Genomic DNA, 19,868 nt, shown 5'->3' with positions numbered 1-19,868 from the left:
CCAAGGACTTGAACAGAAACTTCTCAGAAGAGGATATACAATCAATCAACAAATACATGAAAAATGCTCACCATCTCTAGCAATCAGAGAAATGCAAATTAAAACTACTCTAAGATACCATCTCACTCCAATAAGAATGGCAGCCATTAAGAAGTCAAACAACAATAAGTGCTGGGAGGATGGGGGGGGGGGTGAAGGTACACTCATACATTGCTGGTGGAACTGCAAATTGGTGCAGCCAATTTGGAAAGCAGTATGGAGATTCCTTGAAAAGCTGGGAATGGAACCACCATTTGACCCAGCTATTCCCCTTCTCGGACTATACCCAAAAGACCTAAGAAGAGCATACTACAGGGACACAGCCACACCAATGTTTATAGCAGCACAATTCACAATAGCTAGAATGTGGAACCAACCTAGATGCCCTTCAATAGATGAATGGATTAAAAAAATGTGGCATTTATACACAATGGAATATTACTCAGCACTAAAAAATAATAAAATCATGGCATTTGCAGGCAAATGGATGGCATTAGAGCAGATTATGCTAAGTGAAGTTAGCCAATCCCTAAAAAACAAATGCCGAATGTCTTCTCTGATATAAGGGGGGTGACTCAAAATGGGATAGGGAGGAAGAGCATGAGAAGAAGACTACCACTAAATAGGGAAGAGAGGTGGGAGGGAAAAAGAGGGAGAAAAGGAGTTGCACAGAAGATAGGAAGAGAACCTCATTGTTATACAGAATACATATATGATGTTGTAATGAGAAAAAGAAAACAAGAGTGTGTCACATTAGATTGGATAGAAAGGATGGGCGAGGAGGGGAGGAGTAGGAAGGATAGGAAGGGCAGTAGAACAGAACAGACAATATGATTGATGTATGTACATTCCATGTATGTATTATATATCAAAATTCATTCTACTGTCATGTATGACTAAAAAATAAATAAATAAATAAAAAAATTTTTAAAAAAAGACAGGGTCTCGCTAAGTTTCTTAGGGCCTCACTAAATTGCTGAGGCTGGCCTTAAACTTGCAATCCTCATGCCTCAGCCTCCTGAGTGGCTGGGATTCCAGGCATGCGCCACTGCGCCTGGCTATAAAAGAAAATTTAAAGAAGAAAAAAGGAAGTCAGAAGGTATTTTAGGCACATGTAAAATTTATACATACTAAAATCAAACTCTCTAAGCAGTCTATTACTTGAGAATAAAAACTATAACAAATAGGAGAGGCTTCCATAAACAATGGAGGAACAATATGAAGTGATAGAGTAAAAAAAGTTTCCTGAAACAAAGCAAAAGAGGAGGTCAATGGTTTTAAAAATGTTTGAGGTCCTAAAGCCTAGTAGTACTAGAGCTGCGGCCGCATCCATAAATTCCTAGACAGTAAAGGGCAGGTTAGTGTTTGCCAAGAAGACTGGCCTTTTCAGTTGGTGCAGGATTCATGCTGCTCTTATGATTTTAGACACTGCTTTAACTCACAGAACTTACTTAGCAGCCAGTATGTAATTTTAGATGCAGATGGAGTGGGTAATACATTTATATCTTTACTTTTCTTATTTAAAATGCTCTCACTCTGTATCTATAGCTAAAAGCAAATTCAATATTTTCTTAGAAGATGTTATATTAGCTTGAAAGAAAATAAACATTTCTAAGTCTTTTATCACAAAAACCTCCTCCAAAAACTATAGTCCCTTAGTAGTTTTATAATGTGAAAAGGTATTTTATTTGTTTAAAAACTGAATCCAACAAAGTTTTAACATAAAGATGCACGCTAAATAGATGATAAAATATACTACAGCTTTAAATAAAGAAAAACTATACTCAATCTTACATTATTGAGACTGCAAAAAAAAAAAAAGAAGAAGAAGAAGATCACTACAGACTGGGTTATCTACAAAAGAAATTTATTTTCTCACATTTTAGAGGCTAGAAATCCAACTGAAGCTGCAAGCATGGTCAGATTCTGATAAGGGCTCTCTTACTATCTTGCATGATGGTCTCTTTCTCCCTAAACCCTTTCTTGGTAAGAGAGGGAAAGACAGAGCAAGCACTCAGTATTCCTGATAAGGGCATTAATCCCACGATGACAGTGTCACTCTCATGATTTCATTCATATCTATTTCCCAAAGGCCCCATCTCCAAACACCATGTTATGGGGAATAGGTGTTCAACATGAATGGGGGGGAGGGGGGGGCAGGGTGTATACAGTTCAATCCATAGTACTCTCCAAATCACACAATGAAATCGACTAACCACCTAACTAACATGTATTTTTTGTGTGCAGTAAATACTATTCCAGGATCTGAAATGCAATGGTTTCATAAGACAGAAAATATGTTCCTCTTAGGAATGTTCATCATGGGATGAAGGGGAGATAGTCAAATAATAAATACATAAACAAGACATAAAACATAAAGTGGTCTCAAAATTTAGACCTAAATAACAAAGATAAAGTAGCAATGAATAAGCTAATAAGTACAAAATGCTCAAAAAAGCATTTATTCTTCATAATCATATTCCCAAAATGTGGTACCATTCTCTGCATTGTTTAGAGTTTTAGATGATAGATTTTGTCTACTCCTTTCAAAACCACAATATCCTTCTTCTCTCAGAATATATAAAGACACATGGCCTTCTCAAAAGTAAATACTCTTAGTACTCCTCTAATCAAATCTTATCAACTCATAGCAAATATCCCCTAAATTACGCCTTTCCATATTAAACATTTATACCTGAGAAGAGTTCAAAATTCAAAAATCCTTCAAGTGAGTATAATGAAAACAGACCCAGGAGCCACATAACCCTATCCAAAATTTTCTTCTATTTCTAAGCCATGGATATTATTCTTTCTTGAACATTCTTTAGGGCTATTATAAATGCAAATGCACCTCCCCCAACTGTCTAGCTGAAAAACAAAGGCTCTTGACCTATCTACTAAATAAAGTATATGGATTTTACGAGACTTAGCTTAAAACTAGTCTTTTCATTTATTGCTGAGGTCTGTGGCTTTGTTCTAGCATGGCTGAGGTCAGAATCTGCCCTCAGATAAGTAGGGAAATATAGTAAATAACATCCCTTGAGATTGTAAACTAGGGTATTCAAAAATAACAGGTTTGCCATACCATTGGATGACAATGAGACTTAGCCACATTTTAAAGCCATGTTTTCCTATTTTGTGGCAATGCCATTATGCATGATAAAAACAAATCTATCACACTAAGCACTTATAAAAAGCATTTACTAAGTATGCAAAAAATTTGATCGCTCTGAGAATAATCCTTGAAAGATTTACAATCCAAATGAAAACACAATATGTACACCCCTCAAGTAATAAGTGTACATGCTAAGAGCCACAGCCAGTCTGAATGGCCCCTGGCATTTTGCCAGAAGTAATGGTTGAGAGGTGAGCCATTAAGATGATGATATTAAGTTAAGCTGTCTATAATTGCTGTGACTGGATGATGCTGGATTGAAACAGGCTGTATATTCAGTTGTATATAGACCCCTGCTGTCCGCCTTGGGCACCCACTACTTTGGAGTTCTTGTGGGGATTCCTGGGGAGTTTGCATTGGTTCCAGGGGAGGGAGTTCCAGTTGGTGTGTGGTGTTCCAAATGGGTGGCATTAGTGTGAGTTCCAAATAAAGTTTCCTAACAGCAGTGGTCTATATACAATTAAATACACAGCCTATTTCAATCCAGCATCATCCAGTCACAGCAATTATAGACAGCTTAACTTAATAACATCATCTTAATGGCTCCCCTCTCAACCATTAATTCTGGCAAAATGCCAGGGGCCATTGGCTGTGGCTCTCAGCATGTACACACAAAATAACCTAATATCTTATGAAATGGTTATTAACATTAGAATCGTAGTTTACCAAATTATACATTATGGAAAAGACAACTTTGAGTTATATAAATTTAAAAATCAAGTAAAAGATCAATGTCAGAATAAGTATAATTACAATTGTATTTCTGCAATGTGTTCATATATCTGCAATTATATTAGCATAGATCACACAAAGTCATATACTAATTTTTCAAGAAAATGTTTATTAAAATTTAGCATTTACCCCTGAATCATAATTAAAAATGAGTAAAATCTTTTAGATTAAGTGAATATACAGAAGTAATGCATGTTTGCTGCAGAGATTTTATGAAGAGTCCTAATATGACAACTTAGATAACCTAAATTTAAGGTAGGTTTAATGTATTTTTTTTGGGGGGGGTACTTTTTTTTTTTTTATCTGTAGAACATCTCTTTAATGAGCCTAATATTTTGAAATGATGGAGCTATTTTTATTTATTTATTGTTCTAATTAGTGATACATAACAGTAGAGTGCATTTTGAAACATACATAAATGAAGTATAACTTCCCATTCTTCTGGTTGTACATGATGTAGTTACACCAGTCAAATAATCACATATGCATATGCACACAGAGTAATAATATCCCATTCATTCTACTCTTATTCCGAATCCCATACCCTCTGCCCTCTCTTCACTCCCCTTTGTCTAATCCAGAGAATCTCTATTCTTCCCTAGCCCCAAGCCCATTGTGAAGTAGCATCTGCATATCAGAGACAATATCTAGTCTTTGGTTCTTTGGGATTGGCTTATTTCTCTTAGCATGATATTCTCCAACTCTATTAAATGATGAAATTATTTTTAAATTTAAAAACAGAGAAAACAAATTGGTTTTCTATGTACTAAAATATTTAAAGTTTCTTTGCTTAAACCCAGCAAAACTTTGGGTTTTCTTCGTAAAACATTTTAAAGGTCTAACTAAACTATATACGATTCTTAACATATTGAAAATATTTGGGATAAAAAAATCTCATTAACCAAATATAAAATGCATATTTTAACATGTTTTTAGATTTTAAAATAAGGATTTCTTTTTATTTGTTGTTCTTAGTTATATGTAACAATAGAATCTATTTTGATATATTTATACAAGCATGGGATATATCTTATTCTAATTAGGATCCCAGTCTTGTGGGTATACACAAAATTGAGATTCACTGTGGTGTATATACTTAGAAAGTTACATCAGATCCATTTCCTATTCCTATACTTCTCCCTGCCTTTCATTCTCTTTTGTCTAATCTGCTGAACTTCTATTTCCACACCCCCATTTTGTGGATTAGCATCCACATATCAGAGGGAACACATTAAAACTTTCATTTTTAAGAACAGGTCTCATGTTGTATTTTCAATACCCCTGAACCTTTATTAAGTTGATGAGCCTAATGCTTTTAAATGACTGAACTATTTTTAAATTTAAAAACAGAAAAATAACTCAAAATCTATATCATCTTGAATTAGAGGAAGTATTAACATACACTTTAAATACTAATATTAATCTATAAATTTTGGGAACACGATTTTCCCAAAGGCTTCAAAACACTTCAAAATACCAATTTAGTTTCAATAAATAAAGTAAAAACTTGATTTTCTGAATTACTAGAACAGGGATAAGAAGATGCCATACTGGGCTTCAAAGTGTAAAATAGCATAAAATTTTCAAAAACCTCCTATATTTCAATTCTTAAAAATCCCCTCAACCCTGGACACTATTTTTAGAACAAAGGTCAATCTTCTCATTACTACTATTATTCAGTAACAAATAATCAAAATTTTAAAGTTGGTATTTTCCCCCATTAGTAGAAAAATACTAAAATAATTTCTTTTGATTGCTTTAAAAACATTCGTTTTGGTTATTAAACTGGGTGCAAGAGTGCTTTCTTAAATTTTTTTTCCCCCTCAGCACTGAGGATCAAACTCAGGTCCTACACGTTAGGCAAGTGTCCTACCACTAAGCTACAGTCCCAACCAACAATTTCTTCATTGTTTAAATTGTTATCAATTTAGCTATATTTTTTTATAAACAAAAGTTAAAGAAAGCTATTTCATTTTGTAAAAATAAAATACTAATTTTTTTTAGTATTTTAGTATTTTATTTTTTAGTATTTTAGTATTTTATTTCTTAAAATGATCTTTAAAAAAAAGTTGCTAACCTCTTCGTTATTGTTGGGAAAACATATAACGGCAGCAGCACCCCAGAGAAAAACCCCAGCATGGTAACTAACGACCCCCTTTCTCCTCTTTGTTTCTTTCACTGGAGTGAAAAGTTCCCGCCAGCACCAACATTCAAACCCTGCTGGTGGGAAGCCTTAGCCCCATTTAGAATTAACTTCTTGGGCTCCGGAACTGACATATGGAAGAGCTTGCCAATAAACGGGCGACCTGTTATCTACCTCAGCCCTGTGACCTCTCCTTAGACCTATATAAACACACAGCCTTTTGTAATAAAGTGGAAACCTCTTTGGTGATCTGTGTCCTGTGGTGCGGCGTTTTTCTAGTCTTACAGTTATAAACACAATGAAGTAGTTAAAAGTATAAAACTGACGTGTTTGTTTTGAAATTTAATATTTGGAGGAGAATGGCTTAAGGTTGTTATTGTAAATGTGTAGTGATCTGCACCTGCAAATACAGATACAAAGGTACAACAATAGTTGAACCCTATAGTTGCATTTGTAAATACTGCCTCCCCCAACAAACAAACAAAACACCAGTTTACCCTCTTCTTTAAAAAGAACAAGGAAAGAGAGCCTACATCTTAGGAGCAAATCTTTACCCCTCACACATCAGATAGAGCACTAATATCTAGAGTATATAAAGAACTCAAAAAGCTAAGTACCAAAAAAACAAATAACCCAATCAATAAATGGGCTAAGGATCTGAAGAGACATTTCTCAGATGATGATATACAATCAATCAACAAATACATGAAAAAAATGTTCATCATCTCTAGCAATTAGAGAATGCAAATCAAAACTACTCTAAGATTTCATCTCACTCCATTCAGAATGGCAGTTATTATGCATACAAACAATAATAAGTTGTTGGTGAGGATGTGGGGGAAAAGGTACACTCAATACACTGCTGGTGGGACTGCAAATTGGTGCAGCCAATATGGCAAGCAGTATGGAGATTTCTTGGAAAACTGGGAATGGAACCACCATTTGACCCAGCTATCCCTCTCCTAAGTCTAGACCCAAAGTACTTAAAAACAGCATACTACAGGGACACAGCCACATCAATGTTTATAGAGCACAATTCACAATATCTAAACTGTGGAACCAACTTAGATGCCCTTCAGTAAATGAATGGTAAAAAAGATGTGGCATATATACACAATGAAATATTACTCAGCAATAAAAGAGAATAAAATCATGGTATTTGCAGGTAAATGGATGAAGTTAGAGAAGATAATGCTAAGTGAAGTTAGCCAACCCCAAAAAACACAATGCTGAATGTTTTCTTTGATATAAGGAGGCTGATTCATTGTGGAATAGGGAGCGGGATCATGGGAGGAATAGACAGTTATGACACAAATTGGTGTGAATATACTGTGTATACAACCAGAGATATAAAAAATTGTGCTCTATATGTGTAATAAGAATTGTAATGCATTTTGCTGTCATATATAAATAAAAAATAAATTTTTAAAAAAGTACAATGAAGCTGAAATTTAGTGACTCTCAGATAAATATGATTAACTTGCTACAAAATTTAAGGTAAAAACAAAGAATAAAGAACTTTTCCCCAAGAAGGTTTTTTCCTCCAAACAACTCTATTTTGACAGTTCAAACAGACCAGTGCCAAACTATAGCATATAAGAATGAATAAAACATGGTCTTTCCTTCAAATTTTACTAAGGCAAGATTAAGACTTCTAATTTCCTGCAATCTTCTACTAATTCCATGAAGAAAAGTAAATATTCATACATATTTAACCCTTATCACCATGGATAATTCCTTTTAATATTAATTAATAGTGAGAGAATACTAACAATATGGTAGTATTCAGATCTCAAAAAATCCCATCACAAAACCACAGAACATGTTAAAGAAAAGTACAGTAAAATCAAAAACTCATATTCAGTATCTGTCCCAAAAATAGATGCCACAGTGTCCCTGTAAATGTCAAAGCATGAACAGGTAAAGACAAACTATCAATAGTCCTAATATCTGTACACAGAATCTTGATAGAAGGTAAGATAAAAAGATATTATATAAATGTAAAAACTCCAAAATAGCTAACAGATATTCAATGGCATGGTCAGTCTGGTAATGTAAGGACAGTTGCTGAAATTGAGAATGGATTGTACACTGCAACTGGGGGTATGTACAAGTGGTCCTCAGTAAGATATCAATGGCCCTGGAAACACTAGGCTGAAGAAACTGTAAATACTCTCAAGATAAAGATCCAGGATAGCTGGGAATAGAACCCAAATTGACCAAGACTAATATCTGTCAATTAATAGGGAAGAATAACAGGATCAAGATAAAAGTGGAAAGAGGGAAGAGTCAGAAAAAAACAGCTAAAAATATTGTCACATATTTTCTTTAATCTGACAAAAAAACAAAGATGAGAACATGTCACATTATTATTGCTGTATGTATATAGGTGACTGAATGACCAATGTGATTCTGCAACCTGTACAATCAGAAAAATGAGAAATTATACCCCATTTGATTCAAATGTATGATATGTCAAGATCATTGTACTGTCATGTGTAACTAATGAAAAAAAGAAAAAAATAATGAAGAAACAAACTCTTCATTCATTCCTCTACTTCAAAAATATGAAAACTAATGTCACATAAAAAGAAATAACAGAAAAATATTACTGAAATCCCATACAATGCTATTATAAAAAAAGAAAAAATAAAATGACAGTCTTACAGAAGATGAAAACAGAATAAAATTCATACTAGAAAAACTAAAACTTAACTTTTATATTTCAAAGTGAGCTAGAAGGTATTAGGAAATAATAAAACAAGTTAAAGAACAACATAAATCAGAATTAGAAAAACTCAGACATACTGTGAGAATTCAAAAAAAAATCAGAGATTTCGGAAATAATTATTAAATTAAAATTACCCCAGAAATGGAATAAGAGAAGCAGCTTTACAGATTAAAAAAAATGAAGATAAAAAATTTCAAGAGTAAAAACAAAATGTAGAAAAAAAAAAGGACTATCCAACACACAAATAGGTGTTGACGTAAAGGAAAAAGCCACAATTACAGAACAAAACAAATTTTAAGTTCATAACTTAATAAAAATCTTCAAATTAAAAAAGGAATTGAAATTATATATAATAAAACATCACACTGTGAAACTAAGTTAATCACCTCAGAATGACCAAAACCATGACATATGCTGGTATAATTACTGAACTTTAAAGAACAACAACAACAACAACAACAAAAAAAAAAAAAACTGGAAAAAAACAATTAAATAGATGTTTGACTTTGACAATAATGCTTTATGATGAAATAAAATAGTAGTGATATATTTCAGGTACCAGTGGAGAGAAAAAATAATAAGGAATCGCTATATGATCAACTCGGGGCAAGCCTCCAAAAACAATTCTTAAGCAAAAAATGAAGTTTATTTCCTACCATCTGTATAGGAAAGCAGGGAGGGAATGTAAGTATATCCCACTCAATAGGAGGATAAAAATAAACCTGTTGAAAGAAACAGGAACAAAGTAAATGAACCTGGTTTGTCTAGGTAAATTTTGTCAGGTAATGAACCATAAGATAAGGAGTTGGCTTTTTGCTACATACTTTATTTATTATATGTAATTTTTTTTTCAAACTTGAAACACATTATTTAACTGGTATGAGGTAGCAGTTGAGCATTTCTTAAAGTTTTCCCAGAGATTATAATGTGAAACAAGATTGTGAACCATTGTTTTAAGACGAAAAGGAAGTCAAATCATTGAAGCAAAACAAATGAAATAAATTAGTGAAAACTACTACATAAAGCAATGCTTTAAAATTTGTTACTTTGACCTGAAAATCTCATTCTTAAAAGTGTACCAACATAAGAAGTAAAATACCCTGAAAATATTACTCTTGTTAGATAAATAATTCTTTCAGTTTACTTTTTAAATTTATTTTTATTATTGTTTGTAGGTGGTACTGGGGATCAAACTCGGGGGCACTGAACTACTGAACCACGTCCCCAGCCCTATTTTGTATTTTATTTAGAGATAGGGTCCCATTGAGGTGCTTAGCACCTTACTTTTGCTGAGGCTGGCTTTGAACTGGAGATCCTCCTGTCTCAGCCTCCTGAGCCTCTGGGATTACAGACATGTGCCACAGCGCCTGGCTCCGTTTATTTTTAATAAACTTTTCTAGCCTAAGCAGCATGTTGTTTTTCAATTAATTAATAAAAATGCTTACTACAACAATGATTATTGGTCTATTACATTATGACAAAGAGGTCTTCCCAATCTCAGTATTTACTGTGAATTTAATAATTCAATCATTCAAAAAGCTTTGAAATGTAGAAAAAAAAGGACTATCCAACACACAAATATGATGATTCTTATGATGATTCTCCCCTCATAACACTCGCTCTTGGTAAGGGCTATGTAGAAAATGTATTGCTAAACAACTGAAATTTATACATACCCCAATATTTAATACAAGCTAAAATACAGTAGAAATAGAAAGACATCTACAATCAATCAAAACATAAAATCCTTATTTTCTTTTCATTTTTATTCTCCTCATCAGAGTATTGATCATGAAAAAAAAAGCAAATGAGCAGGTGAATTAATGTGATGTTTTCAAGCTATACTTAATGTGCATTTCCTTCAACATTCTCCACTCCTACATAAGAACACAAACTACGAATGTTCAGGTTTATCTATGCAGAGCTCCTCAATTCCCCACATGCCATGTCATTAAGCTAAATGTTCAGGGTTATCAAGCCACCAATCTCTTCTACCCTTAACTAAACAACATAAAGCAAAATAACTACAGCAACCTCTGGTAAAAGGCCAAAATGTCCAACACTTGACTAATACTCATTTTAAAACAGTACATAAAATATCAGAAAAAATATCTACTAATATTTAAGTAATATAATCTGAAATTGGCAACAGAATATACATAACCTAAAGCTGTATGAATCCATTGATTAGGTAAATTTAAGATTTTCCAAAACACTTAATTTTCATATAATAGTATGTGGGTTACTTTTTTTAAAATTAAATTTTCAAATAAAATAATTCAGCTACTATAACTAGGAAGCATTCCAATAGAAAATGAAATTGTAACACATAGGCACAGTCTAAAAAGCATATAGGAAGAATTTCTCAAGGTCGCCATAGCTACCAATACTGACAACTATCAGAGATGATAATTTAAATACCAGCTATGTCTGTTAATTAAAATTTTTAATTTGGCAGAACTATAACATGTGTTGCCAAGTTCCCTTAGTGCTTATCTAAAGTACTGGCCCACTTGTTATGGGAGTCTCAGAGAGAAGACAGAAGAGACTGAAATCCAAATTATTCAAAGATGAGGAATTCTCTATTCAAGTCTTATGAAAGTCCTTAAAATAGCTATCTCTGACAAATGCAATGTGACTCACTTTTCTTCCTCCTGTTAAGCTACACACCCTGGACAGACAGGAAAAAGGGTGGGAGTACACACCCCCATTGTAATCTGTAGTATTCACAGCATCCATTATTTCCTTCTGTTACAGTGTATTCACACACCTCCACCTATCCTGATAATTTAGACCATATCACATAAAATAACAAAATTCTCTACCATAGTTAATGTTGATTTTTTTTAAAAAAAAGTTTGTTTTAAGATTTTACAAACATTTGGGCTGAGGTTGTGTCTCTGTGGTAGAGCACTTACCTAGCATGTGCGAGGCCCTGGGTTTGCTCCTCAGCACCACATATAAATAAATGAGTAAAATAAAGGTATTGTGTCCAACTAAAACTAAAAAATAAATATTTTTTAAAATATTTTACAAATATTTCATTTATAAATTATTCTTCTTCCGGTTAGATTAAAATCTTGGCAAAAGCATATCCAACACTGGCCTAAAATGAAGGGTACATTCCTCAATTGAAAATTCAAAGCTTAATATTCTGAAATCAAAGGTGCAGGGTGGATCTCCTAAAGATCAAGGGAGATCAGTAGAGAAAAGGAAACAAGGGGTGGAAGGTATGGAAGAAGCGGAGAAATACTGAAAAGTGATACTGGCCAAATTATATTGTTATATTGTATCCTGTATGAATATGTAACAACAAATCCTGCCATTATGTACAACTCTAATGCACCAATTAAAAATGCAGAAAAAAATATTCTGAAATCAGGTAAAAATGCTTGAGATTTCATGGTACAAATAGGTATGAATTTTGCTTCCTTTTTTTGTATTGTCCACATTTTCCAGGATAAATATTTTTTATAAATGCATATACATATTAATCCTTCTTCTCAGTAAATTTAATCTAGTCTTTTCAGTATATATTATTATATTTCTAAATGTTTTGCTTCACTTAGGATACCACGGAGATTCAAGCACCACTCTATTATTATACCTATCATTATAAATAACAAAAAAGAAAAATTTCTACTTCATTAGTGAATAGTTTGTTAATGTCCATGAATATTTAGAAGACCTATAAGTTAGGTACCTTAATATAAAAAATATGGAGTACCATATTTTATTGAAAATATGTAAAAATATATTGACGTTCAAAAATTTAACAAATAAATGGTACACTATAACTCTCAGAATGTGAGTGTATACACACACACATACACACACAAACATCCACTGTTTAACAACTCATTTTTCTACTACTTCATCCTACTTGTACTGAACATATTACAGCCTCCCTTGACATTCACAAATTTAATCACATGTACTATTCCTGAGAGATTATTAGGCAGACCAGGCATAGTGGCATACACCTGTAATCCCAACTACTCAGGAGGCTGAAACAGGAGGATTACAAATTTGAGTCCAGCCTCAGCAACTTAGTAAGACCCTGTTCTCAAAATAAAAAATAAAAATAGCTGGGGATGTAGCTCAGTGGTTAAGCCCTTCTGGGTTCAACCCCTGGTAATCCAGTCTCCCGAAGAAAAGAGATTATTAGGAAGAATAAGCTTGGTACCCGTTTGAAAAATGCCTATATCCCCAGCAAGAAATGAATTACAGAAAGGCCAATGATTAAGTCTATGATTTTCTGAATTCTTACTGCATCAGGACTTTAGGGTATATTTAAATATTTTGTTGTTGAAAATATACCTCTAGAATATCTAGCATCTCCAGAATATATATGCACAAACTTGACAAATATAAAGCAGACATACAGTAAAGAAAGAGGGTATAAGAATGTTGAGCATGAACCCATGGTCTTATTTTATGTAACATGGTCAAGGAAAGCCTCCATAAGAAGGTAGCATTTGAATAGGTAAATAAGGAATATAGGGTTCAGTGAGAGCTATTAAAAGTATTTTTAAATTAATATGGGATTCATAAATATAAATTAAACATATAACTAAGATTTATTCTACTTATTTGTGAATAAATAAATCTTTACATTAAGACTTATTCAAAATGCATTTGAAGAGCTGATATCCACAAAGGAAACTTAACCATGGAGAACTAACAGTACAAGAATAGAGATAAAACTGGTTAATATCCTACAGAGCAATAAACTATATTCTTTGAAATTATCATTTCTAAAGTACAGAAATTTTTTTTTCTTTTGGGAAAAAAATATACAAATTAATATGTGATGTCACCTTCAATCAATAATAAACAGTTAAATAAAGAACATTATTCTATGTGGTCCTGGAGTAGGCTTATTAAACAATGTTCTATTGGTCATTAAAACATATACACTGCCCATCCTTATTTCCAATTTTTGCATTTTTTAAGAAAGCTATGAATATATATGAAAGAAGAACATTCCAGACAGAGAAAATATGAGTGAATCATGAACCATACCTTTACTACAAAGAAGAAATGCCCTTCCCACTCATGTATTCATTCAGCTGAACTTTATTTTGAAGTTTGGCATAATAAGTGGCTGGGGAGATAAACTAAAGGAGCCAGAGAAGCTGAAAGATTTACATTGGAAAGCAAATAGGAATAAAGGTTGAGATATGGTCTGATTTACATTTAAAACCCTATCTGCTGAAATAAACACTCTTCTCAGGAGAAGACCCAGAACTGGAAATTTGAAGGCCATGCACGTATTAAAATTATTCAGGAAAATAAATAACTAAATGCATAGTTTGTCACATGTAAAAACTGATATGGAGTAAAATAAAACAGAATATGGTAAGGTTGGTGGAGGAGTTGCTAGCATTATTTGGAAAGGCCTTCTGATAAGATAATATTTGAAGGGAAGAATGTTAAAAACAACAACAACAAAAACTATGCATGGATCTGAAGGAAAGACACTCCAAACACTGGGATAAAACAAAATGACTGAGAACAGGATAGGAAAAAGATAGGGAAAAGGGATCAAAGAATGTAAGGGCTTTTAATATAGTTAAAAAGAACTTGGCTTTTAATGTAGTTGAGGATGAGAAGCCACTGAAGTAAAACAACATGATCTAAGTGTTCAACCAATCACAGGGGCTATAATTTGGGAAATGGAAGGCAAAACAAAAAGATTTGTTATATGATACTTTAGTATTCCAAGGAAGAAATAATGGTAGCACAGAATAGGAGCAGTGAACCCGAGAATAAAGAAATCAGAATATTTTGAAGGTAGGATCAACACATTTTGCTAACAGGCTGACAGAGAATAAATTATATATATATGTATATATGTATATATATGTACATATATACACACTCTCCTATATGTGTTAATGTGTGTGTATATATATATATATATATATATATATATATATATATATATACACACACACACACACACACACAAACACACACACANGTTAATGTGTGTGTGTATATATATATATATATATATATATATATATATATATATATATATACACACACACACACACACACAAACACACACATATATTTTATATATTATAAATGTGGGTTTTAGCCTTATCAATTAGAAAGATGAAGTTGCCATTTACTAGAATGGGAAAAACTAGAGAAGAAACAAATTTATTAATAAAAAATTTGAGAAAGAAGAGACAATTACTACAATTTATAAAAATGTTAAATATCCTTTTTAGATTTATAGGATTCTAAACTCTTCATGTAATTAGAATACTCAGTTGCCAAAATGTTACCTACTAGAAACAGAATACTTTTCACCAAATTGTCTGACCTCAAACTACTAATCCTTAATGTTTCTCACAGATTACACTTTCTAAAATGGCCATCTTCACTGATTTCATCCATACTGATTAATGTTTTATCATTTATTCAAGCCAAGTATAAGATTACTCATTCATAAGACATTTACCAAGCAATTTTTGAAATTACATGCATACTTCATCAAAAGGGCTACATTTTAAACTTTAAGTCCACTAGCATACTTCATCAAAAGGGCTACATTTTAAACTTTAAGTCCACTAGGCTTACCTGAAGTTCTTTGTATCTATCTTGAAAAGAAATGGCCTCTTGCTCTTTTTCTTTTAGGAAACCTTTTTCTAACACACTATGCTTTTCCATTAATGATTCAACATCCTAAGAGAGAAAAAAAAATAACAAACTTTGTAATGTTAATGAACACAGAAAATAGCTGTCAAGGAAAGAATCCATAGGAAGTACGGTTTAAAATCTAATAATATTATAAATTATATCTTTCATTCTAATTTCTACCAAACACTAGAATTACTCTAAAAAATGAAGAGAACATCTCAAGTAATTCCAATTGACAAAACCAATCTCTTATACAAACTTTCTACAAATTTGTCAAGATATTTATATTGTAGGAAAAAGAGATAAGAACATAAATAATTTATGAAAATTATTATACATCTAAATATTCTTGTCAAATATCCCAATGATGCCTGAACTCTCATAAGGAGAAGTTAATGTTATAAAACTTGAAATCTGCATAAGATATATAATACTGCCTGCTTCCAAAGTAAATTAAACTAAATCAGAAAGAAAGTATTAGCTGGGTGGGGAACCCTAGTCAAATTGTTCGTATCTTTAAAAATTCATATATAGTCAATTTGAATGATTATATATGAATATATGAAAACAAAACATTGTTTTCAGGAACCCTTGCTCACATCAAAATCTGAGGATACTCAAGTCTTTTATATGAACTAACATAGTATTTGCATATAACACTATGCACATCCTCCCATGTATTTTAAATCACCTGTAGATTATGTAATATAATGTAAATACACTGTAAATAGATATATTGTATTGTGTATGAAAAGCTAACAAAACAAAAATGATCTGTATGTGTTTGGTACATGGATTTTTTTTCTCTAATAGTTTTGATGTGTGGTTGAATCTAGATATGGAACCCATGGATATGACAAGCTAACCACTTTTAAGATTTCTTATCAAAGGCTTTTCCAATTGATAGGCTGATATGACTGATTTAAACCCACAATTCAAGAGAAGACAATATCCTCTTCCTCTGGTGAGTTTTTAATTATAATTTTGGATTACATCGAATTTTCTTTCAGTTCACACAATCCAACTTTTACTTTTTAAGCAAGTATTACCTTTTTAATTCTTAGTTTTTCTTCTTCAGAGGCTTTGAGTTTAATCTCCAGGCTTGAAATTTTTTGCTGAAGCTGTATGTTTGATACATGGGTTCCAGAATCCTCAGACTCATCCACAGTAGCAATTGTTCCATTACTTGCCTCATCAGTTAAGCCCAATGGAAAAAGTGGGATATCCAGATGAGTGTGCGTTGTTTGCTGAATCTAAACCGTATTAGACACAGACACAGACACATATACACAGAAGAAAGAAAGAAGAAAAGAAAGTTCACACTATTTCAATAATTAAAATATCCAAAGAGCATCAGAAACCCCATATGGAAAGTAAATTGAAGCAAAGGTTCCAAAATGATTTCCCACTTGAAATAAATCTACAGAAGACCTCAAACTGTTCCAACAACATAACCCTGGCACTAAGAATCAAAATTTCCTGTTAACTTCAAAGCCTAAGGTACTTCTTATTTTGATAATAATGCATTAAAAAAATCTTTTTTTTTAATTTATTTTTTTATTGGTTGTTCAAAACATTATAAAGCTATTGACATATCATATTTCATACAATAGATTCAAGTTGGTTATGAACTCCCAATTTTACCCCAAATACAGATTGCAGAATCACATCGGTTACACATCCACATTTTTACATAATGCCCTATTAGTAACTGTTGTATTCTGCTACCTTTACTATCCTCTACTATCCCGCCTCCCTCCCCTCCCATCTTCTCTCACTACCCCATCCACTGTAATTCATTTCTCTCCTTGTTTATTTTCCCATTCCCCTCACAACCTCTTATATGTAATTTTGTATAACAATGAGGGTCTCCCTCCATTACCATGCAATTTCCCTTTCTCTCCCTTTCCATAATAATGCATTAAAAAATTCTTAATGCTTTTTCTTATGTTTGAAAATGTACAATTAAGTGTAGATATATCTGATACTTACCAGTTCTTAATTCTATGCACGTAGAATTTGTTTACATTTTAAATTGTAAATTAGAATTTGAAATTCATCAGTCATCTCTATTTGATCAGCACTTTTTAGTAAAGTTAATAGGTTACTTAAAATTGTGAATTATACTTCAGAAATCTAATTTCAGTATACAGCACAATATTTGGTTCAACAAATATCTGAATACATGGACTATGACGGCTACCTCTTTAGTTTATATCCTAAAATTAACATAGATGCTCTAATGCACGAAAACATGTTAAAATTCCCTTAAAATAGAAATAACTATATTTTTGTAATTATGTTCCATTTTAAAGTTCAAGATTTGAAATACAAAGCTAATTCCACTTGAATAAATAACTAAGGCTACCCAAATGTTTTTTTAATTGTGCCAAAAATATCATAATTACCTTGTTTTTAAACTCTAAGTATTGCAGAAATATTTCTGTTAGAAAAACTAAATTGAAACAGAAATCATAAAAGAATCAAGTAAACCAGTATGTACTTTTTAGGTATACAAATTTTCTGTTAAAATATACTTGTCTTTACCTGTGCTTTAGGAATTGTTTGATTCATAATAGTATTGTCTGCATGTACGTTCTCTGGTGATGAAATGGTGGCATCAGAAGAGAGGCATCCAAGTGAAGGAGGCGAGTGGTCATGGTCCAAAACAATCTCAGGAGAAGCTGGTGAAAGATGGACTCCAGATACTAAAGAACAACAACAACAAAGAATAAGATATTAAAGAAAAAACAGAGAGAGGACAGGTTGAAAGGAAGAAAGACAGAACACAGAAAAGGAAAAGGGTAAGGGAAGTAAAAGCAATGAGATTAAAAATGAGGATTTTATGACGATTATTCATGGATCAATACTGAAATCTAAAACTAGTGTTTCTAAACTTAACATAATATTTCCATATAAGACTCAAATGTGTAAGGTCTTAGTGCTTATATACTAACTTCCATAACACATGCATTTGCAACTCAAAGGGGATGGACGAAAACACACACACACACACACACACACACACACACAATTCTTTTAGTTCAGAAAAGTCCATTTATTTGGGTAGGAAAAAAGCACTGGAGGGCCTACAAGTGCTACATACAGGAACTGGGCACGGTGGAGACATCAGTGAGAAAGACAGATGCACTTATATACTCAATGATCTTATGAACAGTAGGAGGTCAATCAACTAAGTAAACATTAATTAGTATACAATGTATAAAGAAGAAGAACAATTACTGTGAATTAAGGAGTCCAACTGTCTCCATATTAAGTTCTTCTTTTGTAACAAACAAAACTTTTTTTCCTGTTAAAGTCAATTATAGATTATTAGATTATTTCTACAGAAATATAATGTTGAAATACAGTTTTACAATTAGTTTCACAACAAACCATCACTACATTGTGACTAGGATCCTAATAAAAAAGTCATAAAAGAGGGAGTACTTCCAAATTCATTCTATGAGGCCAATATCAGCCTGATTCCCAAACCAGATAAAGACACCTCAAAGAAAGAAAACTACAGACCAATATCCCTAATGAATTTAGATGTAAAAATCCTCAATAAAATTCTGGCAAATCGGATACCAAAACATATCAAAAAGATCATGCACCATCATCAGGTGGGATTCATCCCTGGGATGCAAGGCTGGTTCAATATAGGGAAATCAATAAATGTAATTCACCACATCAATAGACTTAAAGATAAGAACCATATGATCATCTCAATAGATGCTGAAAAAGCATTCGACAAAATACAGCATCCCTTTATGTTCAAAACTCTAGAAAAATTAGGAATAACAGGAAATTACCTCAAAATGGTAAAAGCTATATACTCTAAGCCTCAGGCCAGCATCATTCTAAATGGAGAAAAACTGAAGGCATTCCCTTTAAAATCTGGAACAAGACAGGGATGCCCTCTCTCACCACTTCTATTCAACATAGTTCTTAAAACACTACCCAGAGCAATAAGACAGAAGAAAGAAATTAAAGGCATAAATATAGGAAAAGAAGAACTTAAATTAGCACTATTTGCCAATGACATGCTGCTAGCAGACCCAAAAAATTCAACCAAGAAACTTCTAGAACTAGTAAATTAATTCAGAAAAGTGGCAGGATATAAAATCAATACCAATAAATCAAAGGCATTCCTGTATATCAGTGACAAATTCTCTGAAATGGAAATGAGGACAACTACTCCATTCACAATATCCTCAAAAAAATAAAATAAAATAAAATACCTGGGTATCAACTTAACAAAAGAGGTGAAAGAGCTATATAATGGAAACTACAGAACCCTGAAGAAAGAAATAGAAGAAGACCTTACAAGATGGAAGGATTTACCTTGCTCATGGATTGGTAGAATTAATATTATTAAGATGGCCATA

At 32.5% G+C, this 19,868-nt stretch overlaps 1 protein-coding gene across 5 annotated transcripts in view; it reads right to left on the bottom strand.

Moving 5' to 3' along the window:
• Ccdc91 (coiled-coil domain containing 91) overlaps positions 1 to 19,868 on the bottom strand; it is a 416,145-nt gene that overhangs the window by 297,436 nt on the left and 98,841 nt on the right. For all 5 annotated transcript variants that reach the window (XM_048802484.1, XM_048802482.1, XM_048802483.1 and 2 more), the window contains exons 4-6: positions 18,025 to 18,185; positions 16,527 to 16,730; positions 15,418 to 15,522 (exon numbers count right to left, since the gene is read on the bottom strand). In XM_048802484.1, the coding sequence (XP_048658441.1) occupies positions 15,418 to 15,522; positions 16,527 to 16,730; positions 18,025 to 18,185 (470 nt within the window). The remainder of the gene's footprint in view (positions 1 to 15,417; positions 15,523 to 16,526; positions 16,731 to 18,024; positions 18,186 to 19,868) is intronic.

This window comes from Marmota marmota, unplaced genomic scaffold (assembly GCF_001458135.2).
Source record: "Marmota marmota marmota unplaced genomic scaffold, marMar, whole genome shotgun sequence".
Taxonomy (NCBI): Eukaryota; Metazoa; Chordata; class Mammalia; order Rodentia; family Sciuridae; genus Marmota; species Marmota marmota.
Note: the sequence above shows the minus strand (reverse complement) of the source record. Positions and strands in the feature narration are given on the sequence as shown.